The sequence below is a fragment of the Maniola hyperantus genome, chromosome 5 (genome assembly GCF_902806685.2).
Source record: "Maniola hyperantus chromosome 5, iAphHyp1.2, whole genome shotgun sequence".
Classification (NCBI taxonomy): domain Eukaryota; kingdom Metazoa; phylum Arthropoda; class Insecta; order Lepidoptera; family Nymphalidae; genus Maniola; species Maniola hyperantus.
Genome location: NC_048540.1, coordinates 8206643 through 8232118, shown reverse-complemented (window position 1 = coordinate 8232118; position 25476 = coordinate 8206643). Strand labels below are relative to the sequence as shown.

At 37.0% G+C, this 25476-nt stretch overlaps 1 protein-coding gene across 2 annotated transcripts; it reads right to left on the bottom strand.

The window, feature by feature from the left end:
* Window positions 1–545: 545 nt before the first annotated feature.
* LOC117982245 (uncharacterized) lies at window positions 546–25413 on the bottom strand. 2 transcript variants are annotated; one of them, XR_011236794.1, is made up of 5 exons: window positions 24866–25413; window positions 21244–21735; window positions 7852–7990; window positions 1965–3136; window positions 546–1931 (listed from the first exon to the last, which is right to left on the bottom strand). XR_011236794.1 is itself a non-coding variant. In XM_034968566.2 (4 exons), exons 1-4 carry the CDS (start codon window positions 25067–25069, stop codon window positions 2829–2831), a joined length of 1143 nt encoding a protein of 380 aa, XP_034824457.1. In that variant the 5' UTR covers window positions 25070–25413; the 3' UTR covers window positions 546–2828. The 2 variants fall into 2 exon arrangements, 1 of the variants encoding a protein (XP_034824457.1); XM_034968566.2 differs by having other exon boundaries at window positions 546–3136.
* Between the last annotated feature and the right edge of the window lie 63 nt (window positions 25414–25476).

Sequence of the window (25476 nt, the reverse complement as noted above, 5' to 3'; positions counted from 1 at the left end):
TCAATCAGGAAATGCACCTCTAACTTTTCGGGCCGTGCGTTTTAATTAATTGAATACACCTACCCAATATCTCTTGCTTAAACGGTGAGCATCGTCGAGTTTTAATTTTCTCCGTGGATGCATGATGCTTTTTTTGACTACCTTCCTGGCGCAGTGCAATGTCCCGAGTTCAATTCCCAGTTGAGGCAATGTGGGATTTTAAAATTTCTAAATTTTCTCTGGTCTGTTCTGGTGGTAGGCTACGGCCGTGGCTAGTTACCACCCTACTGACAAAGCCGTGCTGCCAAAGTTTTTTAGCGTTCCAGCACGATACCGGGTAGAAACCAATGGATAAGGGATAGTTAAGTATGGGTTTAATAAAACTGCCATCCCTTCCAAGGTAGCCAACTTCTATCTTAGACTGCATCATCTCTTATCACCAGGTGAAATCGCATGTGGGCCGAAATTTCAGTTATTAGGATGAATAAATTTGGTCTTAGAAACCATACAACTAAATTATACCTAACTAGGTATTTAGGTGTAGGATCGAAAAATTAATACAAAAGTAGGCTAGTAGGTATTATAATACAAAAATATTCCTTAACTTTATTTCCATTGTCATATACGCTTAATCACATGATGTTAATTAAAATACATACTTTTTAATAATAACAGTTTTTCTATCACATTAGTCATTAATATTTATTATAATAATTATTAACAGCACATAGTATTAACTTTAATAAAGTAAAACAAAAAAAACTTGTCAAGTGCATATCAGAACACGCATAAAGCAGGGTTCCGTAGTTTAATAAAATCTAGACTTAGCGTATATCAAAAAATAATAATCAGTTCAAATAACAATCAATAACTCAACATAAAGTTTGTTCTAAGTTTCGACTCTAGCTATTTATTTGTCTCAATATACCTAGTCGTTATAATTCCACGTACATTTAGAATTTTCCAGGCTTTTCAATACAGTCATTAAGGAGTTTAGTTTAGTGGGAAATACAACTCGTAAACTGCCACTTTTTGATTCGTGAACGTGATTCGTGAATTTTTTCGAAAAACTTTCAAAAACCCGTACTTGATGCATAATTTTTAAAATAACTTTAAAGATAAGCCTAAAATATTTCACTTTTCTTGTTCAGGGAATACCTACTTACTACTGAATTTTTGTTTTCAAAATCTGAACATACATATACATCTAATCATAAGTTTCTTTAACCATACATACTAAATTAAAATTTTACAGCTCTGATAGTTTTTTTCAAAATAGCTGTGGTACGCAGACGGATAGAAAAACTTGTTTATCTACGGAACCCTAAAAATGACTTAACAATATTGCTATAATACTTAGGACGTTTTCGTTTTTGGTCTCTAAAGTCTAACATTCGAAATTAAAAATCAATTTATCATCTAGTAGTAATCTATCGATAAGTTACATCGATAAGTCGTTTATATTTTTCCAAAAATAACCATAATCTTTAACAAGTTGCTGTATATAACTTAAACGTTTATCATAATAATATTATGTAGGTCTTACTATTTAATAACATGGATATATTAGACGATATGGGGAGATTGCAATGACAGCATGACTAGCAGGAGGCGTAAGAGCTTTCGATATTTTTCAGTAGATACTGAAAATACCAGTGACTTCAGCAGTATGGACTAATGGACGCGCTGGTAAAGAGACCTTTATTTTATAAAAGCTGAAAGTTTCTTTGCGTGTTGTCCCTATCACTGGGAGGAATGTTTGTTTGGATCATGGTGGCATTCTTCAGAATAATAAACTTTTTAAACTTTAAGGGTGTCTGGCAAGGGGGTTGCCATGATACTAAGTGTCTGGCAATGCATGACATGATTTCTAATACTATTCTGAAGAAAATATAAAAAAAATTAGACTTTATAAAGTCTAATATTTTTTATATTTAATATAAAAATCTTACCTCAAAGTATACTTTGAGGTAAGATTTTTACACCTTTATTACATGTTATCTCCCAAAGCCACCATGATCCAAAGAAACATCCACACCCGTTCCTCCCAGTGTTGGGGGCAATACGCAGAGAAATTTAGAACTTTAAGCTTTTATAAAATAAGGAAGGTCTGGCACGCGCTGGCTCACTCTCTATAAGTAAAGGTCACGACTCACGACTTAATAACTTACTCGATACTAACTTTACTTCTTCGATCTACCGAACTAAATATGCCAAACGTAATATTTTCAGTACACGTATGGAATGAAAAATCTAACATGCATGCTCTTGTGCCTCGTACTGCGAGGGCCTGAAAAGTAAAGGTACTGAAAAGTGCTTTATCTTTGCTACGGTATTTCGGAGTACTATTTAGGGATGATTTATGCTAGACCGTGCTGGGCCCTAGCCTTGCCGCATCCGAGGCATATCCGACGCGCGGACGATCCACGGATTGCAATTTTGTATGAAGAAACGTAACACGGACCAGACACGGATGACTCGGATACGGCACGGTCTGATGTGACCTCACACAAATTCCTCATCTGGTGCGTCAGACACGGCACGGCTCGGGCCCGGCACGGTCTAGCATAAATCATCCCTTAAGTCTATCGTGCCGAGCCCGAGCCATGCCGCGGACGATCCATGGATTGCAATTTTGTATGAGGAAACGTAACATGGACCAGGCTTGGATGACTCGGGCACGGCACGGTCTGATGTGACCTCATACAAATTCCTAATCTGATGCGTCGGACGCGGCACGGCTCAGGCCCGGCACGGTCTAAAGTCTATCGTGTGCGTTATGCGATGTATTTCTCAGTTTGTCCCTCGTCTGCGTAGGCAGTAACAACTAACACGGACGGACGGTTTAATCACTCAAAATTGACCCAGAACGTTTTCGGGATGCCCGGCTGTCTTAAACACTCGTTCCAGCTGTCTGTATAAGGGGACTTCTCTTCAATGTGCGCCTTACCTAATATTTCCTTCTTGGCCATTTTAGTTTTGCACCCGAGGCTAATATAAATGCTAACTTTATTCAAGCTCGCTTTGAAGACGGTTAACTTGACCGTTGCAGACTTAGGATCCCATCTGGCGGAAATGGTCGGGGCGAATCTATCGCTTTTCCAATAGCATTCGGCTTTATTAGCTTCCAATATCGTCGCTTTCAAGTACAGGGGCGCTGCAAAGTTTAAAGTCAAAATTAGTAAAATTACTTACTATACACCATGACTAGGTAAATTGGTCCTATTTATGCAAAAAGGATCCAACCCACACACAATTATTTTTAATAGTTTTAACTTTTAAGGTTTGAACTTTTACGATCAATTTCTTGCATAAATAGGTCCAAAGGTGTTCATACTATCCATGCATCCATACTAATATTACATAGATATAATATGATATCAATATGATTAGATACCTAAGTATAACCCTTAAATCTTTACCAACTTTGGGTTAACGTTGCTTACTCAGGTCTCAGCGTAATGGATTGCTATGCGCTGTCGCAATTAGGTCATAAGTCCCAATTGTACATATTTAGGAACCTGGTGGCTATGTTTGTAGGCAGCAATGACCTCGCTGTTTATGATTCAATGCGCAATCTACGTCTGAATACTCTCTCCTCTAATATGCAAACAACATTACACGGCCCACTGGCCCCTCCAACAAAATGCAATCCATTCAACGATCGAGCAATGAATGTAGACATTCAAACTACTGCTATAAAAGTAACTCGTACAACCACAAGACGTGACTGTGTTAGAAAATTATTTCGCATTTTTATCTATCATACCTACCAAGAAGGAAGGTTAGAACTAAATTTAAAAAAAAACAATACACGTACCTATCTAAAGCCTCAAACCTCAAACCGATTTCTTTATCATTAAATTATTTTTTTAAATAGATTTTCATGACCCATACCTAAAGATACATACTAGGAAAGGACAGACTATTTTTATCCCGCGAAATCAAGGAATTTCCACGGGATATTTAAAAACCTAAATCCACACAGACAAAGTTCTTCATTTCATTCTTTAAGGCATCATCATCAGTGTTAAATATTTAATAGAGCTACGCCTAGTACCTACCTAGTTATTATTAAAATTATCACTGATATTATTAAAAGTGATTTTAATTAGCTTTTAATAACTTTGCATGTACACGTTTTGGATTAGTCTGTAAGTGTAGGTATATTGTTGGAATGAAATAAAAATAAAATAAGAATAAAAGTAAAATCGACATTTTCATAAAAATTCTAAAATGCAACATTTTCTAACCGGCTGCGATCCACTATAGTCCATTGCCAATATGAAAGTTTCAAGCGGCTTAAAGTCCTCAAGGAAATTTATAGCAGAGTTTATGCGAGTGATTCTTTTAAAATGCTAATAGGTATAAACAGCGTTGGCTACTCGCTTTGAAGAAAACAAGAAAATAGCGCAAGTATTTTAAAATAGACAGCAAATGCATTTTATTTGTGGTAGATGTCAATAATAATTATATTTAATATCTAGTGCTTGGCGAACCGCGAATTTCTCTAATTCATAAATACCTACTTTATTTTTATAGTATATTTTTTTAATATTACGATAAAACTTAAAGCTAGCCTTATCTAATTACTATATAAATCATGACCGCGTGGAATGGTGCCAAGAATACTGGCTGCATTTCCGCGCTGGACAGCCAGGCTGATCCGTTGCGCAAAAAATGAGCCAGCCCTTCTGTCACCAGATGAGGCTATTAATCGCGGTGAAATGTCCTAATATTATGAATGCGAAAATGTATCTGTCAGACTGTCTGCTAGCTTTTCACGGCTCAACCGTTTAACCGATTTTGGCGAAATTTGGTACAGAGATGATGCATCCTGATTCTTGGGGATGGACAATGGACATATACAGGCTGTAACCAGAACGATGGCAAAAACGAAGACTGGTGATAGTACTGATGATCACTGATATTATACCAAAAAAACACGAAAAAAATGCGAAAGAAAATAAAAAAATCGTATATTTTGTAAAATTACACGATATAGGTATTGCGAATAAAACATCTGATTGACGCTAGAGGTCAACAAACGTAGGCCAGTCGAAGTCAATGCCGTGTCGTAGGCGGGGCATTGACTCGAGTTTTGCACGCTATACATTGCAGTAATGTACAGCGTGCAAAAACAAAATAAATACCTACCCAATACAAGACGTATTTTAACATACTTACATCTGAAAGACACACCTGCGGCCGCGGCGAAGTGATTCGCTAACAACGTCCATTGCCGACAATGACATGCCGATACCTACAACCTACAACCAATGCAATGCAACCTACGCGTATGGTTTTTGATACAACTCCCTCTATAGGTAAGGTAGGTACTTACTATCAGCTATTAATAACTTTGTACTTACTGTAATATACTATGTACCTACTCTAAATACCTAGTAATTTAAAACTACCTGACTATTCATAAGCACTTTTAAAAAGTTTACATGAATAAAAAAAACATTCTATTCTATTCTATTCTATTCTAGTAGTCGCCATGATGTTTGAGTAATGAGTTGATGACTGGTAATAAAAAATATTATACTTAATCCTTTATTCTTTAAAATCACAACTTTAACACGACGCGACGTGGAGAAAATAAGTAGCTACCTATATGTACGACTATAGGTATCTTAGTTCCAAATAACTGATCAACTTTCTAGGCAAAACGTGTAAACTTTTAAAACTTCTGAAACTTTTTGAAAATAGGTATAAAAAACTACAAGCAACCTTTGCACACGAAGCAAAAAATAGGTACAGGTATAGGTACCTAGGTGTACGTAAACTCCTCAATAAAGTGACGTAGGAAGGTACCTACCTATATAGTCCGCGACAGGTTGAGATGGCACTCGGGGTATGAGGCGAAGGGACGTCCCGCACACACGCACCGGTTTAGCGCGGGGGTTGTGCGGGCGTGAGGGGGCGTTCCCTCCCCGATTGCCACCTCGACCTGTCGCGTACTATACTTACACGTGTCCTCATTATATAGGTATACCTAGTTAGGTCCTGTATTTGCACCAACTTTGAATACTAAAGAGACGTTGCCTATCAGCTTACAAAATAACCTTCCTTTGGGCTTCGCCTCAGTCGGGTAATAAGTACCTACCAAACTATCAGTTTTCCATCAGACCACAATGAGTAGTTAGGTACCTAATAGGTACCCTGTACTATTATGTGTTCTGAGTTAGCTAATACCCTAGTGACATTGTTATTGCATCGTTGTAATCGAATAGGTATAATCACCTATGTAGGTACCTATTTATAATATCGTAACAATAAACTATATAATGTCCCAAAGGATGCTTTTGTTAGTGATGACTTATCTAACGCAGGTAAACACGATGTATATTTATGGTATTGGACTGGAAAGATAGGAGATGAACGCAAATCGCGAATAGTACCTACATATCACACTTGCGATTTGCCGACGACATAGTTATCCTACTTACTGGCTGATAAAACAATATTCACTTAGCCCTAGAAGACGTGTTTAAGGTGTTGGACTGGAAAGATAAAGGTATTATACATCTCACACTTACGATTTTCAAACGACATAATTAGTAAGTATGAGTCACTGCAGGACCTTGACGAAATGCCAGCATCGAAGTTGGTCAAGAATATAAGTACTATATCTGCCAGATAAAATTCGGTAAAGCTTCGATAAAGAGGCTGGCAATTCAAAGACCAAAGCCAAGCCTATGTGTAAAGTAACAAAAACACTCAATAACTCAATGAATAATTTTGAGAGAACGTAGCGCCCCGTACGCATTCTGAAGCGACGCGACGCGCCGCTGGGTATGTCGCACTAGCGTCGCTGCACAGAGCGTTACTGCGCTGCGCTTCACAATATTCTCCCAGCCGCGACGCGCGGCAACGTGCGGTGAAGCGCTGTGCAGCGCCGCTCGAGTGCGATATGCGCCATACAAAATGATAGAAATAATATTTTGACGCTCTGTGCCGCGCCCTGCAGTGACGCGCAGCGCAGCTTAGGTGCGTACAGACCTTAATTGGTGGGTTGTAAAAACATTATCAACGGAATTCCTCCTAACAATACGTAATTAAGTCAGAACCTACTTACATATCGATACTTCAAATAGGTAGGTTTAGGTGCATAGCGTATCTGATTTCAAGCTATTAACTGAGTAAGTAACGATACACAACGACAATCTATGGATTTTATCTATATCTAGATCACAGATACTCATAAATACTATAGGCTTAATTTTTGTAATAAATATTAAAAATATACCTAGGTAGTAAATATTATAAATGCGAAAGTGCGTCTATCTGTCTGTTAGCTTTTCACTGGCCGGGTAGGTACCTATATCAAATTTCAACCAAACAAAGCCGGGCGAATCAGCTAGTTCACGTTTTAAAAAGGCTGGGTATGGTCGTTGACCAAGATTTTTAGTATTCAATAAAAATAATTTTACAATTTGTACCTATTTACTACTGATTTACCTTGCCTTACAAGCATTTCATCATCATCTTCATTAATAACTGATAGACGTCCACTGCTGGACGTAAGTCTCTTGTAGGAACTTCCACACGCCCGGCGTTCCAGCGGCTCCATGCGACTTGCCTGATGTCGTCCGTCCACCTAGTGGGGGTCTTCCAACACTACGCTTTCCGAGGGCCATTCCAGCACCTTGAGATCCCAACGTCTAGCGGTTTTCCAACTATGTGCCCTACCCATTGCCACTTCAGCTTCGCCACCCGCTGAGTTATGTCGGTTACTATGGTCTCCTACGGATCTGCTCATTTCTGATTTGATGACGTAGCATTTACCTAGGTACCTTAACTGACGTACAAACTTTTTAGACTGGAAACTTTTTAGGAGGAAGAGAGAAGAGAGACTTAGATTACCTTTATATTGTTCATGCTCTTGCATCGTCTGAACAGAACACCGTAGCCGATTGACAGTCAGTTGCACTACATCATTTAAACCGTCTTCGCTTGCAGTGTACAATAGTGACACCTCAAGTTGACCTTTCTTGTTTTCTCTCTGTAAATAAGAAGGTTACATTTTACAAATATTTTCTCTGTGTAAATAATATTTTTACAACTTATTGTCGTGTGCACATAATAATAATAAAGAACGTTGTAAATGTTATGAAGTTTTTAATTAAGGTGAAATATTCATTTAATGCAAAAAAGAAAACACAAAATGAAATCGATAAATCAAAACGACTAGGTAGATAGGTACCTACTTCATAGAAAAACCTTGTGATGTACCTACTTTGTGATAACTTTGACCATATTTTGTAAAATATAATATAGGTAGCTACTAGGTAGATTAGATAGGTACTTAAAAAAAAAAACTAACACACAAAATCTAAACCTCAACTGATATTTTTATTCTAAGTTTAAAATTCAAGTTCTCAAACGCAACAAGCTGGCTAGTGTGCAAATAAAGAAATACCTAGTTATTTCCTTTGTTGTAAATTCTTTATTTCGAAAATGGTACCTACCTATTAGGTAAATAAATAAACAAAGCTGTGATAAATAAGTATTTAACTTCTTAGATAAACTCTGTTACAATATCTGGTCACGCGAAGCATTTTATTTTTCATTCTTCAAAATACGCTTGCAAAATGTTATTCTCATAAAAATGATTTCCCACTTAGATTGTTAGATAATACATATTCAACATCGTTATTTCCCGCTGAATAGGAACATAAGTAGGTACATCGCTTGAGTTATCGATAACCTATTCCATTGAGATACGAGCCTTGATGAAAAAAGCTTCTAGATGACTATCCGAGTTTAATGTGACTACAGAAAGTTACAATATGATGATATTCAAATATATTTTAGGTAGAACTTATCAATTACTTCTGTGGACCCATTTCAACCTAGGTAAAATTAGGTAAGTAGGTATTCCAAGGTGATAAGAGTTTACCCTACCAGTAAAAAATCTTTAGCTTGATTGATATTGTAATACAAGTGATACAACAGACGGAGCAGTTAATAATGTTATATATACATAGGTATAGTACGCGACTGGTCGAGATCGCAATCGGGAAGAAAACGCCTCGCACATCCGGTGTGGGAGAGCGCGGGTGACGCGCGGGTGTGCGGTCCCTCCGCCTCATATCCCGATTGCCATCTCAACCTGTTGCGTACTTATACTTAACTATCTACACGTTAATTACTTTAAAAATATACTGAAAATATAGGTATTTACTCTCAAGGAAAATATACGGATTTAGAGTTGCCCGCGGCTTCACACGGTAATAAGGCCACTTAATTCCGTGGAAATTTGGGAAAATCTGGCCTTATTCCTTGTGTAGATTCTAAAAAGAACCTTTCAAGGTCTAAGAGTTTGGGCTGGGCCTTAATAAGTTTAGTGAGTCAGGTCTTTACTTACTTATTATATTTTTACAAGGCTGATTATTATAATTTATTATATTATAGGTAACTTACCTATTGTGGCCTGGCGATAACATTAGATAGATACCTATGATCGTATTAAATACGCGTTTTGTAAAAGATATCAGAATAAAAGATAACCATGTGATAATATTATTGGCAATACATAAAAACCTTTCCATATAAAATGTCGAATATTTGTGCCTACTTGACTCCACCCAAGGTTGATAGAAAATAGAGCGAGCCGGTGCGTGCCAGACCTTCGTTATTTTATAAAAGCTGTAACTTTCTTTGAGTATTGTCCCCAACACTGGGAGGAACGTTTGTTTGGGCGTTTGTTTGGATCTTAGTGGCTTTGGCAGATAACAGGTTAGTTACAAAGGTGTAAAAAGTCAAAGTAGGTAGGTATAAAGTCTAATTTTTGTAAACGCCATGTATTGCCAGATACTTAGTGTCGTGGCAACAAAAAACCGGCCAAGTGCGAGTCAGACTCTCGCAACGAGGGTTCCGTAATAGAGTCGTGTTTTTTCGATAATTAAAAAAATAAATAAAAATCTGTTTTAGAATGCACAGATGAAGACCTTTCATATGATACCCCACTTGATATAATTATATTACTTAGAAAATTTAAAATAGATACCTACTAAATGACCACAATTTAATTTTTTTGTGTGATGTAACCACAAATTCACGGTTTTCAGATTTTTTCCCCGAATGTCTGCTATACGACCTACCTACCTGCCAAATTTCGTGATTCTAGGTCAACGGGAAGTACCCTGTAGGTTTCTTGACAGACCGACAGACAGACAGATAGACAGACAACAAAGTGATCCTATAAGGGTGCCGTTTTTCCTTTTGAGGTACGGAACCCTAAAAATAGACTTTATACCACGTAATACTATTATATATATGTGTTTATACTTTGACGTAACATTTTTTCACCTTTATTAGGTACCTACCTGTTATCAAGCCACCATGATCCAAATCAAGCCACCGTGGTGGTGGCACGCGTTGGCTCTTAGTCCATAAGTAAATACCTAATTATTACATAAAAATAATTATTAATTATAAACTATATATATAACCATATGTGAATATTTTTTAGATTTTAAAGAATCCAAAAAGAGGGCCTTATAATCCATGAATAATAATAATAAGGTACGGGGTATTTTGAAAAAAAAACACTTAAAAATTATCCTTTAAAATAAATAATTAGGTAACTTGAGAGTTAAGACTCCATTAAGCGCATAGAATCTTGATTGCACAGCCTTAATGCCAGAGATAAGAAAACGAGATAACTGGAATGAAAATTTCAACTAACAAATTATTATTTTCGTTTTATTTAAATCGTTATTGACAGTATGGAGCAGGTGGACCGTGCACCTGACGTTAAGTGATTACTGCATCCACGAAAAACTGCAGCAACAGAATAACTGTTTAAGTTTGAACAGGAACAGAGGAATGCGTTGCTGGCTAAATTACCCCATATCGTCGTTTTGAGAGAAGTCCACAGGTGGAAGCTTATAGGTAAGTACCAATATCTAAATATATAACAGGAATTGTGTATGACGTATGCATCCAATAAGAAAAGATTTTTGAATATTCAAGCCCTAAGCGGGTGAAATAGGGGTTTGAAATTAGTGTAGTCCACGCGGACGAAGTCGCGAGCTAGTTGATGTCTAAATTTCAAAGGTTTCTCCCAAGTACCTAATTATTAATTGCCTTCCTAAGTATGGATGGTACCTACCAACCTACGTTGGGTCCTACGTTACATAATACGCGTCAGGTACAGACAGATCATACAACTTAATTTTATTTTAAGATATGATAAATAATTAAACAAAAATACCTGTCTGCTATAAGAATATACGAATCTAATTTAAAGAAGCATCAAGGTCGACGAAGCGTTGCGTCAGAATTAATGATAGGGTACCTAATACCTATACCTACAATCTACATACTGTATCTGGGAGCGGTCGAGGTCAAACCTATTCTATTGTCGGATCTCAGAAGCAAGAATATAAAAGTTAACCAGTTTGATGACTCACGTCGCGTAGCCTTTATTTAAGAATCTCTAATTACGCCTCGCATTAAGCAAGATAATAAATAAACATGCTTATGGAATTTCATGTCTGCCTAGATAAGACATTATCCTCTTTGATTTCATAGCTCATTCTATGGTTACATACATAGTTCGCATTTTCCAAATTATTCATGGAGAACCTAACTTAAAATTACCTAACTAGCAAGTTCGATCTCGTCCTGATCGAGGGATTGCCTCAGTCGAGGAGTGTCCCAACCAAGGTGTGACCTCTTCATACAGTTTTATTTACCTTTACAAACAGCATTAGATGTTTTTTTAGGGTTCCGTACCTCAAAAGGAAAAACGGAACCCTTATAGAATCACTTTGTTGTCTGTCTGTCTGTCTGTCTGTCCGTCTGTCTATCATGAAACCTACAGGGTACTTCCCGTTGACCTAGAATCATGAAATTTGGTAGGTAGGTGGGTCTTTTAGCTGGTATTATGGGAAAAATCTTAAAACCGTGAATTTGTGGTTACATCACACAAAAAAAATTAAATTGTGGTCATAAACTAATAATTAGTATTTTCAATTTTCTTAGTAAGATAACTATATCAAGTGGGGTATCATATGAAAGGTCTTCATCTGTGCATTCTAAAACAGATTTTTATTTATTTTTATGCATCATAGTTTTTGAATTATCGTGCAAAATGTCGAAAAAATAAGACTGCAGTTCGGAACCCTCATTGCGCGAGCCTGACTCGCACTTGGCCGGTTTTTTTAAAATAGACTAGCGTTTAGCTGCCATCAGAGCTCCTGGGCAGTGATGGAGATGGATCGCGCTTGGCTAGAAGATGTCTATTCACTGTTGACTTGAAGGTATTAAAAATGGACTGGAAAATGCCGCCAAAGGGCGTTCTAAATCCTAGCGGTTCGAATTATTAGAAACGAGGAAGCAATTAGCTTCGTACTGTTACGGGATCTTTGGGGAAAGGCTTTTTAAAAAAAGATTTTATTTCCCTAAAACTATTTAATTAGTTTCTACACAATTTATATTACGAAAACAAATAACCGGAAAGACGTGTTAACTGGTTGACGTTACCCTCGAGACTAACTGTTGTCGTCTAGCCTCTTGTTAGGAGAGCTTAGGTGGGGTGTGCTTGCGTTAGCACTATTGTATACATACCAAAGGTGTAACACCTCCCCCATGGGGGTAAACTTCGGATAGTTTTTCTTCCGAAGTTTATCTTCATAAAGAAGACTTAAAGTTTCCGTTTAAGTTTCGGATATCCAATAGACTTATCTGTGACTTCATCGACTTCACCGCCCTTTGGATTAATATTCACTTCCAACTCTATATTTTCAAAATTCTTATCCGGTAATTTATTTTCCTTTACATTTACGTTTTTGAATATCTTACGAACTACAATATATATCACTCCACCGACAATACCAATGGAAATGATTATGGTTAGAATTGAGTAATGCGTCCCGTATTTTATTATGTGAGGAATCTCTTCTGTCAGTTCTGTGCTGAAGAAATTTTTATTTAACATTTCCCTTTGGGATTTTAAATTATCTAAATCGATTCTCTCCAAACGAATAGGGGACACACTATCTTTAATTTTCTCAAATTTAAACCTATTACAACACGAATCATTAATGAGATTGTAATCAAAGGTTATTAGAGGTAAAGATATATTTTTATCAAGTTTATTTGTCATAAGGACTGTGTTTTTATTGTATCCAATGCATGATTCTCGTAAGGTTAGAACACCAGTACCTAACAAAGTGTCCTCTTTATGTATTTTAAATCTCTGACATTCTATGATAATTTTACTTGGTTCGGATTGGACAAATATTCACCTATTATAATTCAATTTTTTCCAAATATTTACTTTACCATATATGAACTTGGTTTCACATTGGTTCGGGATTTTATTAATGACCTTTGATAACAATTCGCTTTCACAAGTACTTTTACCATCAGTTGCATACACATTTGCAACATCACATATATAATGTTCGTAATTAATAATTAAACAGTTATTCAAATCGTCCAGATCGAAATAGTGGTTTTTATCAATAGTCATTGCGATATATTTCGAACTAGGAATTACTAAACTGAAAGACTCTGGTTTACCAGGAATATGCGGTATGGGCAAGGGGATATTATGATATAATCTATATTGTGTACTTGACACTAATGGTATTTGTAATACGAATATCAATTTGTTTTTCATATAGTAAGACGATACCTTTGATATTTTCATAATAGTATGTATCATAGAAATCTCAAGTGGGACTGGTAATTCTAATTCTTGAGGTAAATGTCTAGAGCAATCAATAAGTTCCCTGTGGAGTTGTTTTGGAGTAATTATTGATGGATGCAATATATTCTGACTACTAAACATTATGGCATTTATGATATCTTCAAGTTTGAATGATAATGTAAGTATAGACATTTCGAGGCTAGTGAATACATCGTTAATATCTAATTGCAATTGAATTTTATCTTCAGTGATGGATAAATTTCCTATTTTCGCTGAGAATTTGTCAATAGCTTCATTCAGACGGTGTTCATTTACTTGGACCTTTATGAATGTTTCATTAAAATTATTAATTATAGAGTTAGTAACTAAAATATTTTCTTTAACCAAAGACGATATTTTCTTTTCGTTATTCAATACGGAATCTATTGCTTCATCAAAAACTACTGCATCATCTTCGTCTAAAGTTCCAAAGATGTGTTTCATAATTGAACCGATCCCTGCAAACCAAGCACTGCGTTTGGCTTTTGTATCTAACAAATGAGATATGGCAGAGAATTGTTTTACTATATCTTGGTATCGTAATGCTAAAGGCTCGAAAATGTTATAGCACTCTTTACTAACTGAAGTTCTCTTACAAGTGTTTCTAACTGTATTAATTACCGAGTTAATATTTTCGACATGTGGTTTTACAAACGATATATCTAATGGAATTAGAACATTTAATTGTCCTTCGTTTAATTTTACATTTCCCAGGTAATCAAAATAAATACCGGAGCTTGCTGAAATTTGTTGTATGTATTCCTGATGCGGTTGGGCGAAAGCACTGAAAATTTCATAATATATGTTAATGGTAATTCTCAAGAATTTATTTGTTAAATTTTAAAAATGATAAGAGTCTTTTCCTTAAACCTAAGCTAAGTAATCTAAATTAAATTTTTACGAGAGTAAGTAAATGAAATTAATACTATACTATATCTAATTACCTTTTAATTTTAAAGGTAAACTTTTCTCCTACAACTAATACCTATAAGTAGTTTCCGTTAACCTATTAGGTATTTCCGGATGTTTCGGCCAATTTCACCTCATCGTAATGATGAGTGACATGACGTCTATTGATTAGCAAGGATAAGGTATTATTACCAAGAATTTTTATGACCTTGTATGGTCCTTTCCATAATGGGGATAAGGCTTTGCGTAACCTTAGATGGTTTTTCAGGTAAACGTAGTCGCCTACTTTGTACTGTCGTGGTCTACTATGGGAATCATAATAGTTTTTTGATCTGTTTTTAGAATTTTGTATGTTTTGAACTGCTTTTTGTTGTGAGAATTTAAGACGATTCTGAAGCATCTTCACGTATTCGGGATAGGTGGCTCCAGGAGTTTCGTCAAAGATAGAATTTGGGATAAATGGCTTATGGCCATATAACAATTCGTACGGGGTGTAATTGGTAGTACAATGGGTAGCTGTATTATACGCTAGCATTGCGGTGTAGACGTAACGGGGCCAGTCAGTCTGTCCTTCATTAACATAGGATTTTAAATATTCTTTTAAGGTTGAGTGACTCCTTTCTAATGCACCTTGTGTCTGGGGGTGATATGGTGAAGACCATAATTGCTTTATTTTCAGGAATTGGCAGGTTTTCTTGAATAATTCTGCCGTGAAGTTCGTACCTTGGTCTGTAAGAATCATTTTCGGTATTCCAAAAAGAGATATGAAATGTAGAAGACAGTCTGTCGTTTCTTCTGCTGTTGTACTACGAACTGGATACGCTACGGAAAATTTCGTTAAGTCGTCTTGTAGTGTGAGTATGTATTTTAGTTTTGCTAATCCGGATTCTGGTAAGGGTCCAACTATATCTAGACTGAGGCGCTGCCATGGCGCAGTACTAGTGCTGGTAATTTGCATGGGAGCCCTGTTTATCCTCCTTAGTGCTTTGTTTTCCTGACAAGATTTGCAGGCTTTGACGTATGTTTCTATATCTTTACGCATTCCTTTCCAGTAGTACATATCTTTTACTCTACTAAACATGCGGACTGATCCTAGATGTCCAGCGACTGGGATATCATGGTTATCGTGTAAAATCTTCTTTATTTCGGTAGGAGATGGATAAGTTATATTATTGTGATATATATTCACCTTAATACCAGTGTTATTGAAAAGAAATAAAATAATATTATATATCTTTGTAAAGGAATGTTTTTCAAACGGGTCTCTGAAATCGGAAATTGCAATTTCATCTATATTTCCAAATATTAATAATTGATTTCTAACGCGTTTCAGAGTCTCAAATATTTCAATATAACGTGATTCATCGAAATGGTGCACTTTCGTGAAGAGAAGAAAATATGTTTTATTGGTTGCTTCTACTTTGTAATATGAATGTAATTGTTTTTCAGCTTCCATAATCTCGTTTGAATTTGCAACATTACCTAATATTTCTTCAACATATGGATTTGACTCATCGAGATCAATGGATGTGGGTATTAATAATGTTTTAACCGATGATTTCAGTAAACTTTCATTGTGTTCTACGATGTGCGTATTGAAATTTTTATTCTTGTCAGACACAGTTTTCAGAAATGTGGAGTAATCATCATCAGTTGGGCTTAATTCTCTACTTGGTAGGTCGATTTGCTCGAAAGGTGGTGAACCAATGAGTTCAGGTGGAGATGGTACAGAAGGTACAGGTGGTAATGGTTCCGAAACCAGTGGTGTTTCAAACATGTCTGGTAGATCTTCGGCAATCGGTAACGGAGAGAAGTCTCCTATTTGCGGATTAGAAGTGGGAATAATTGGTTGGTCTCCCGTATCAGGTAAGATTTCATCTAGTTCAAAAGATGGTGGAGAAATGAGTAATTCTTCTAGATCTCCGTCTAAATTTAGTTCTTCTGGATTTACTGTAACAGGATTAACTGGGTATCTTGATAAAGCGTCAGCATTAGCGTTAACTTTTCCCTTTTTGTATTTTATGCTGTAATCATACTCTTCCAATTTGAGTCGCCATCTTACTAAACGTGATCCAGGATCCTTGCAGTTGAAAAGCCATTGAAGCGGTTTATGGTCTGTGACAATGGTAAAAGTATTTCCATACAGGTAAGGTCTAAATGTTTTAGTACCAAAAACAATTGCAAGACATTCTTTTTCTGTAGTGCTGTAATTTGTTTCAGCTTTATTTAATGTACGTGACGCAAAAGCAATAGGACGATCTTTTCCTATTTCTCCCTGAGACAAAATTGCAGAGATAGCATAATTTGATGCATCACAGGTAAGTATGAACGGCTTAGTAAAGTCTGGGTAGATAAGTATTGGTGCTGTTAATAATTTACTTTTCAAAGTTTCGAAAGAGAGTTGTTGTTCATTACCCCAATTGAACGTGGTATTCTTCTTCAAGAGTGAGGTAAGTGGTTTTGCAAGCATGGAGAAATTTGAAATGAATCTTCGGTAGTAGGAAATGAGACCTAGGAAAGATTTTACATCTTTTTGATTCTTTGGGATAGGGAATTCTTTTACAGCTTTTATCTTGTCGGGATTTGGTCTAACTCCTTCGTCTGTAATAGTATGCCCTAAATAGTTTACTTCCTTTCGCAGAAATTCGCATTTGTCTGGTTGCAGTTTAAGATTGAATTGGCGTAACCTATCGAATACACTTTTTAATTTCTCTATGTGCGAATTTAGATCATAAGAATAAATGACGATGTCGTCTAGATAGACATAGCAGTGAATTCCTTGCAGCCCGGAGAGAACGGTATTTATCATCCTCTGAAACGTGGCTGGGGCATTTTTTAGTCCAAATGGCATCCTTTTGAATTGGTAGTGCCCTTCTGGGATGGTGAAGGCGGTTTTGTCCGCGTCCTCTGGGTCTAGTCGGATCTGATGGAACCCAGATGCCAAATCAAGGGTAGAGAAGTATTTACTATTTCCTAATTGGTCCAGGATTTCGTTGATCTGTGGAATGGGATACGATTCTCCGATGGTTATATCGTTGAGTTTTCGGTAGTCTATCACCACTCTCCATTTTCTTTCACCTGAAGCGTCAATTTTTTTGGGTACCACCCAGATGGGTGAAGACCAGGGTGATATCGATGGCTGGATTATGTCTTGGTCTAGCATCTTCTTTATCTGGTTTTGAACCTCGTCTTTGTGGCATTGAGGGAATCTGTAAGATTTTGCGTTAATAGGAGTGTCCGAATTTGTTTTGATTTGATGTTTCAACGCGTTCGTGTATGTTAGTCTGTCATCTGGTAAGTGAAATATATCGGAGTATTGCGAACAAACATTCACGAGTTGTTCGCCCTCTTCGTCGTTTAAATGCGACAACCTGAGAGAATCAACAACTCGTTCGGTTCTCTCTAACGTGTTCTGGCAATTGTTAACTAATTTTATGTTGTGAGACGGAATTTTCTGCAATTTAAGGTTTAGATTAGAATTTATTTCAATAGGTTCTTCGGTAGTATTCAATATAGTAATGTTGACTCTTTTATTGGGTTTCACTTTAACCATGCAGTTGGAAATAAGAACCTGTTCGGAAATTCTCTGATCTATTATCATTCCTTCTCTTATTTCGGGATTTTCTACCGAACATTCGATAACAGTTTCTGATCTTGGTGTAATAAGGTACTTTGGTTCAGTGAAAATTAAATATGCCTTGTGTTGATTGATTTCGAGGCTATTTGTATTATAGTTTAGCTGACAATTGTATGCCGCAAAAAGGTCTGATCCTATGATTCCATCATAGGGGATCTGTAATTCGTTGAATACATGGAACTTATGGCATATCAATTCGTTTCCTATTTTTATTTTAAGGTTCACGTAACCTAAACTTTTGAGGGGTAAATCGATTTTGGAATCGATTCCCTTTACTGACACATTTTCCGAATGCACCTTCATGGTGTTTGTTAAGGCGGACCTTCTTATAAGGCAGATGGATGCGCCTGTATCGAGCAATAATGAAAGAGGCCTGGAACTTCCTGAAGTCTTTACATTAATATGTGGTAATAGCCTGTTGTTGTTGTTATTGATTTTGAAAATCCTATTCGTGCCACGACTTGGGTGATGTCGCGTCCGGCACGACGACGTGACATCTACATGTTTAAATCCTCGTCGTTCTCATAGTAGTCGGTAGTTTCGTCATGATCCTGTTCGTCGGGGACGGAAGGTCCCGGATGATTTTCCTCATCATAAGGAGTCCTATCATCTTCTTCCTCTTCTTCATCAACGAAGTTGATGTGTGGTTTATTGAAATAAGATGGTTGTTGAAATCTGTTTCCTTGGTGACCTTGAGGAGGTCTGGGCACAAAGCTATTTTGTGGATGATATGATGAGCCTTGAGGAGGCCTATAGAAGTTTCTTTGGCCTTGTTGACCCTGAGGGGGTCGGGGCCCAAATTGGTTTTGCTGACCCTGAGGGGGTCTAGGCATAAAGGAATTATTACCTTGAGGAGGCTTGTAGAATTTTCTTTGTTGTCCCTGAAGGGGTTTTGACATCAATTGACCCGGAAAATTCCTTCTTTCCTTTTGGTAGTTTTCAGTTTTTCTATATAATGTCTGTTGGATCTTTTCTTCCGAGATTGCTAGCGAAATTGCCTCGTTTAGGTTCCGAGGGGACCGACACCTAACAATGTTCGAAATCCTAGGGTGTAAACCCATAAGGAAGTGATGGAGAGCTAAGTCCTCCATCGCGGCTGTACGCCCTGGAATTTCTAACTTCCTATGTGAATTCATGGTAATCTCTGTTAGAAGCTGGGTGAGAATTGACTCAATTTTGGTTGAAAATTGTACGACACTGTCTGTGGATAATTGTTTTGTTCCCTGCAGGTCCATGATTAAATGGGAATAGTGTTTCTTTTGACTGAATTGGGTTTTGAGAAATTCCTTAAGTTGTTCGAAACAGGTAAAGTCCTTAATCGAGGCTGCTATTTCAGCCTTGCCTTGAAGTTGGCTTAGAATGTATTTAAATAGGATATACTTTTGTGACTCCGTAGCCAAATCGAAAGCGTTATTGCAATTCGTGATAAAAGAATTAATAGTTTCTCGCGACCCATCGTAAGGTTTTATAAATTTTAGCAAGATGTTCAAATCTACTTCTATTTCGCCTTTAATTGACAGGACCGGGGACGGTGACCTAGTCTCACTGTCTTGAGGTCTCTGTGGGACGTCTAAGCTAACCTTATCTGACCTCGGCATTTTGTAAAACTATGTTAGTAGTTCGATCTGGATACTTTGATACACAAAACACAAAAAAAACAATCAATAGAATAGAGTAAACACACAAGTAAAATAAAGTACACACAAAAATGTAAAATAAAACTGTAAAATATAAAATGTCAAATGTAAAATGTCAAATATAAGTTTCTTCCACAACTTTCTATGTATTATCCTTTTATAAATTCCTTTTTATATAACTTTGTCAAAAGTTAATAGTTTTTAAACTTTCAAATTCCTTTGAGTATTAAATCTATAATATTCAATCTATAATCTTCTTTGTATTCAATTCAATATTGTTCATTTATAACGCGTAGACCATAATAGAGATAACACTTACAGTTCGACGAATGTTAACATAAACAAGACGCTCGCCTGCATTCTTCAGCGATAAGCGAAGATGTTTACAGAATAAGCGGCCGGACCTCCCGTGAATTCCAACTCTGTGGGGTCAGGGTCACACCCTGGCGTTGCACCGGACGGGTTAACAACACTTCACGAATTTGAGATCGTCTGCCGACACAGGACTCGTGCACTTTTCACTACACTTTTCACTTATGAGCTTTTTGCACAGCACTTTTCACTTTAGAGTCCTTGTTTCTTCTTTTAGATTTTCCTTCCGGAAAAACGTTCAAAAATCGGTCTACGCGGAGCCCGGGGTATACGACACTTTTTAGGCAAACCGGAATGTTCAGGATCCCACCGCGCTGCCACCAAATTGTTACGGGATCTTTGGGGAAAGGCTTTTTAAAAAAAGATTTTATTTCCCTAAAACTATTTAATTAGTTTCTACACAATTTATATTACGAAAACAAATAACCGGAAAGACGTGTTAACTGGTTGACGTTACCCTCGAGACTAACTGTTGTCGTCTAGCCTCTTGTTAGGAGAGCTTAGGTGGGGTGTGCTTGCGTTAGCACTATTGTATACATACCAAAGGTGTAACAGTACGTATCCGTGGACTTTCGACTTCGTAACGTCCCATCATCATCTGAGGTCTAACGGAATCGGTCTCCGGGTTATTTCATACTATGTGCGACTTTTGCTGGTGATGGTAAAAGGCGATTTTCTTCCGACTCAACTCACACATGCCAATGTTTGCCACCCACGTATCTCTATCCAATTTCGGCGTGTGATCACTCGTATAACTAACGAGACGAGTGACAAACAAAACATAATTTCCATAATAATGTCATTGAAAAGCACTTTACAACGTTCCAGAGCAATGATTAAAAGTTAACGTCTGAAAGTTATTATACGTCAAAATTTTACTCAGTTCTTGAACATTCTTAAGTAGGTACGCATTTAGTCTGAGGTTTATTACACAATTATTCATAAACTGAAATTGGGTTCAAATATATTAAAAAAAAATTAAATTGCTCTATACTTACTCGAGAATCCGCAGCAGCCAGCCCACTAGCGATAGCATTGATAGGCCTCCAAATATCTGGAGTGCCTATAAGACCATTCTTGAGATCGTTCTGAAATAATTTTGAATCGAAATTCCACGTCGCTGCACCAACAGTCCTGCGCTTTTCCAAAATTGATTTTTGACCGATTGCCTCAGTCTTCGTTGACTTAAAACTGCTGAATGTTTTTTCAAATAAACCGCCTTTCGGCTTTTGTTCGTCATCGTTCACTAATTTTGAACTCTTCAGATCTTTTACACTTTTCCTTCTTTCCTCTGTTTTAGGAGGCTCGAGTATAGCATAAATTGTTAACGATAAGAAATGTCCCGCCACTAAACTTTGAAGATCGACTTTATCTGAATTTTTCTTTGTATCTTTGTGTCGTAATTGGAACTTGAAGTCCTCGTTCCAAATAGGCCAAGAGCTTTCTTGTAACGTTGTCTCAAATTTACTCTCACCGGGAAAAAGTTTTACCTGAAATTAAGACTTGAATAAGAACAAATAGATGTAGGTAGGTATATACACAACTCAGATAAGACGAATAAGCCCATAGCCCCTTTGCTTAAAATAAAGGGTTCCTTCATATTTTATTAATTAATACTTCAATGAGGATACTTAAGTAGGTAATGTTATTATAAATAACAGGTACCTGCATACGTAGTAGATAATGTGAAAGTGAAGATATAATAGGACATACAAACGACCACAAACGTTGATAAGCGATAGATAAGAACACTGACAGTGAATAGGGCCTTCGATAACGAAAAACGATTAGTAGGTATTGAGCGTGCATGACATTGTATTGTAGGTAGGTAAAAATTCAGTAATAACTACGTAATAAGGACAGCCGTGACAACCTAGTAGTTACGACGTCCGCCTCCTATTCGGGGGTTCGGTCCCGGGCCTCAACTTTTCTTTACTCCTTTATTAATTAAAATCTTATCCTTACTCCTTTATTAATTAAAAGCTTAAAAGCATTCTTAATCTTCTTCATCGTCATCATCGTGATCAACTCATCGCTGGCTCACTATAGAGCACGGGTCTCCTCTCAGTATGAGAAGGGTTTGGCCATTAGTCTATCGTGCGGATTGACAGACAGATTGGTTCTTATCTTATTCTTTTATAAATTCCTCATCTACCTATCTATAATATGAATTCCTCAGATAATACCTATAATAAGACAAATTAATAGGTCTAATACGCGACAGGTTGAGATGGCAATCGGGGTATGAGGCGAGGGGACACTCCGCTCACCCGCACCGAGTTAGTGCGGGGGCTGGTGCGGGTGTGTGAGGCGTTCCCTCCCCGATTGCTATCTCGACATGACGCCGATTTATAGGTATGCGTATGCCGTATGCGTTTACGTTTCTAAAATTAGTAGGTTAAATTACTTAGCATGATTGTAAAATCGCACCTAGCTAATAGTAGGTATTTAATCGTTTCAATCAATAGCAAGATTCCTAATTGAGTTGAACCGAATTCGTAAATAGTGGATAGAACTGCGCATTTATAGATAAAGCAGACTAACAGTTTTAAAAAATTACTAATTTGGCTTTCATCCGTAGATAGGTAGGCCGTAGGATAGGAATATACATATATACCTAGGTATGCCTACCAAAAATCAAAACTTATTTATTTCATAGTAGGACAATGCTACGTATGTGACTACCGCCGCGTCAGCGGCTTGCATTCGTTTACCATTTCCATCCTTCGCTCCACTCAACCTCGTAGGCTCGCATCATTTAGGACCTTCTTTTGGAGCTTCTAGCTTCGCCCTAGAAGCTTCTGTTCTATAATCTGAACGGATTATAGAACTCTTCAGATTATTAAACTCTGTAGAATTTAACAATGCTAAATTCTACAGAGATAAAAAAGACGCACCTCATTTCTTCTATAAGCGCCAGCGGGTTCGCAATTCGCATTCGCGCGACTAACGCGCATCTAGGCCATTATTTATTTATTAACCTATCTAATCTGTGATCTGCTGTGATCTTGGGTAAAAAAAAAAACAACGAAGTCCTACGACGCATAGGTAAAAATAGAGACCTAATTTTGACCATCAAACGCAGAAAGTTCAGGTATCTCTGGGGCATGCTCTCAGATATAACCGGTACCGTTTCCTTCAGACCATCACTATGGGCAAAATTTAGGGAAAGAGAAGCGTCGGTAGAAGAAAGTCGTGGCTTAGACACACATCCGAGAATGGACTGGGATGGCCAACGTAGCACAACGTTTTCGTTTGCCGAAAGATAGGAAATTATATTATGACGTCGAGATGGCAGGCAACCTCCAATATTGAAGGGGCACAAGAAGAAGAATCTGTGATCTAGGCGTTTGACGGGTTTTGGCTCTTGACTCCTGTCAGACAACCCAGGAGTCGCCTTAGCGTGGTTGTGCTATCGATTTACAATATTTACACATCATAGATACAGATGTGAAGGTAATTGAAGTAGGTAGATACCATGGACCTATAATACAGGTAGGTACCTACACTTATTAACAAATATTAAATTAAGTACCCATTTAAAAAATATAAATATTAAAAATAATGATGTTTATTTAATACTCAATACGAAGACAAGAATAACAAAAAGTTTGTATTCGCGCGACTTTGCGCAACTCGCTTTGATTGTGAAGAATTTGAGCCTTCGCTTCAACTCTGCCTTATTGTGAATCGACCCTAATGAAGTTGAACCACAAATGAGATACTGACCTTAATTATTAGAAATACAATTATCTACTGGAATGTTCATCTTTAATTTTATTTAAACACATTAAATTATCATTTCAGTGCAGAGGTGGGTAGGTAGATGCCTACCTTAGATAATAGGATACGTGAAGACTGGGCGCGGTATTTTGACTAGGTAAGTTAGTACCTACCTATTTACTATACCTACCTAGTTAATTAGCTCATTTCGCTTATCACTACTTTTTGAACTTAAACTTAACTTTATGAACTTAGCACTATTGTAACATATTCTGTAACTAAACTCAGATCACCAATCTAATTAGTAGGGAAGGACCTACCTATAATATTATAGTAGGTAGGTAGTACTTACCTAGATACTGCATATTATTTTTCGAAAAATAATTAGGTAGATAAGGCCCCACCTTTCGCAAGCGAATTAATTTCCTCCATGGTTGAGGATAAAAATTTCGTGTAGGTAGTGTAAGTTGTTGGTAGGTTATGTATAGGTACCTATCTATACCTAGACCAGCTAGTCCTAATTTTAACGATTAATTATTATTATCAGTGTTCCTACTAAAAATTAGGTAGGTATTAGGTAGGTATACAGTCATAATACAAAAATAATAGGATAGGCCACCTTACAGAACATACCTACCTATTATTATGATGATTATTGCGACTTCGTCCGCATCTATACCCATAGATTTTCAAAAATCCCTTGGAAACTCTTTGATTTTCCGGGAGAAAATGTAGATTGTAGCATAATAGGTAGGTGTAGAAGGTAGGTACCTACCTACCTTCGTCAAAATTGGTCCGTGAAAACCTATCAGACAGACATACTTTCGCATTTAATATTTGTATGAACATGGATTGCGTAATTTATATTATTATTATGGAAGCAATATAGGAAGTTACCTTTACAAGGTAGCCATGAGCGCGACTGAGTCCAAACAAGGACGGGAGATGCCGGGCGCCGATAACAGTCACGTACAAGTTTTTACTGACTGGATGCAATGACAATTTGAAACCTATTTCCGGCTCCAGACTTCCACTACCGGCCAGCTGACTACTTTTGTTAACGTTGAAAGCATTCTTCAGTCTATTTAGCGAAAATGCCATTATAAACAAAGTCGGTCCCTCGGCGTTATCTCAAAGAAAACTCGCATTGAAACCGGTTTATTGAATAAATAACAAGGTAAACGCCGCACACATTTTATTTGTTTACTGCGTAGAGTTTTATTTTTATAAACACATTTTTTTCCTGATTTATTTACTACTCTAGTCATTGATCACAAACATGAATTAACACAACTAAACAAACATTTTTGTAAGAAATGACAACACAACACGATGTTTTGAACATAACTAGCCCAATTAGTTAACTGCCTATGTGTGCAACAGGCAGCACTTGTCGCTTATTCACTTTGGCACTATCGCATCTGACATCACACACGATTGCGATAGCACTGCCCATTAATAAAGTACGAACAAATTATTATCAATCACTATCGATTGTCTCTTTCGCA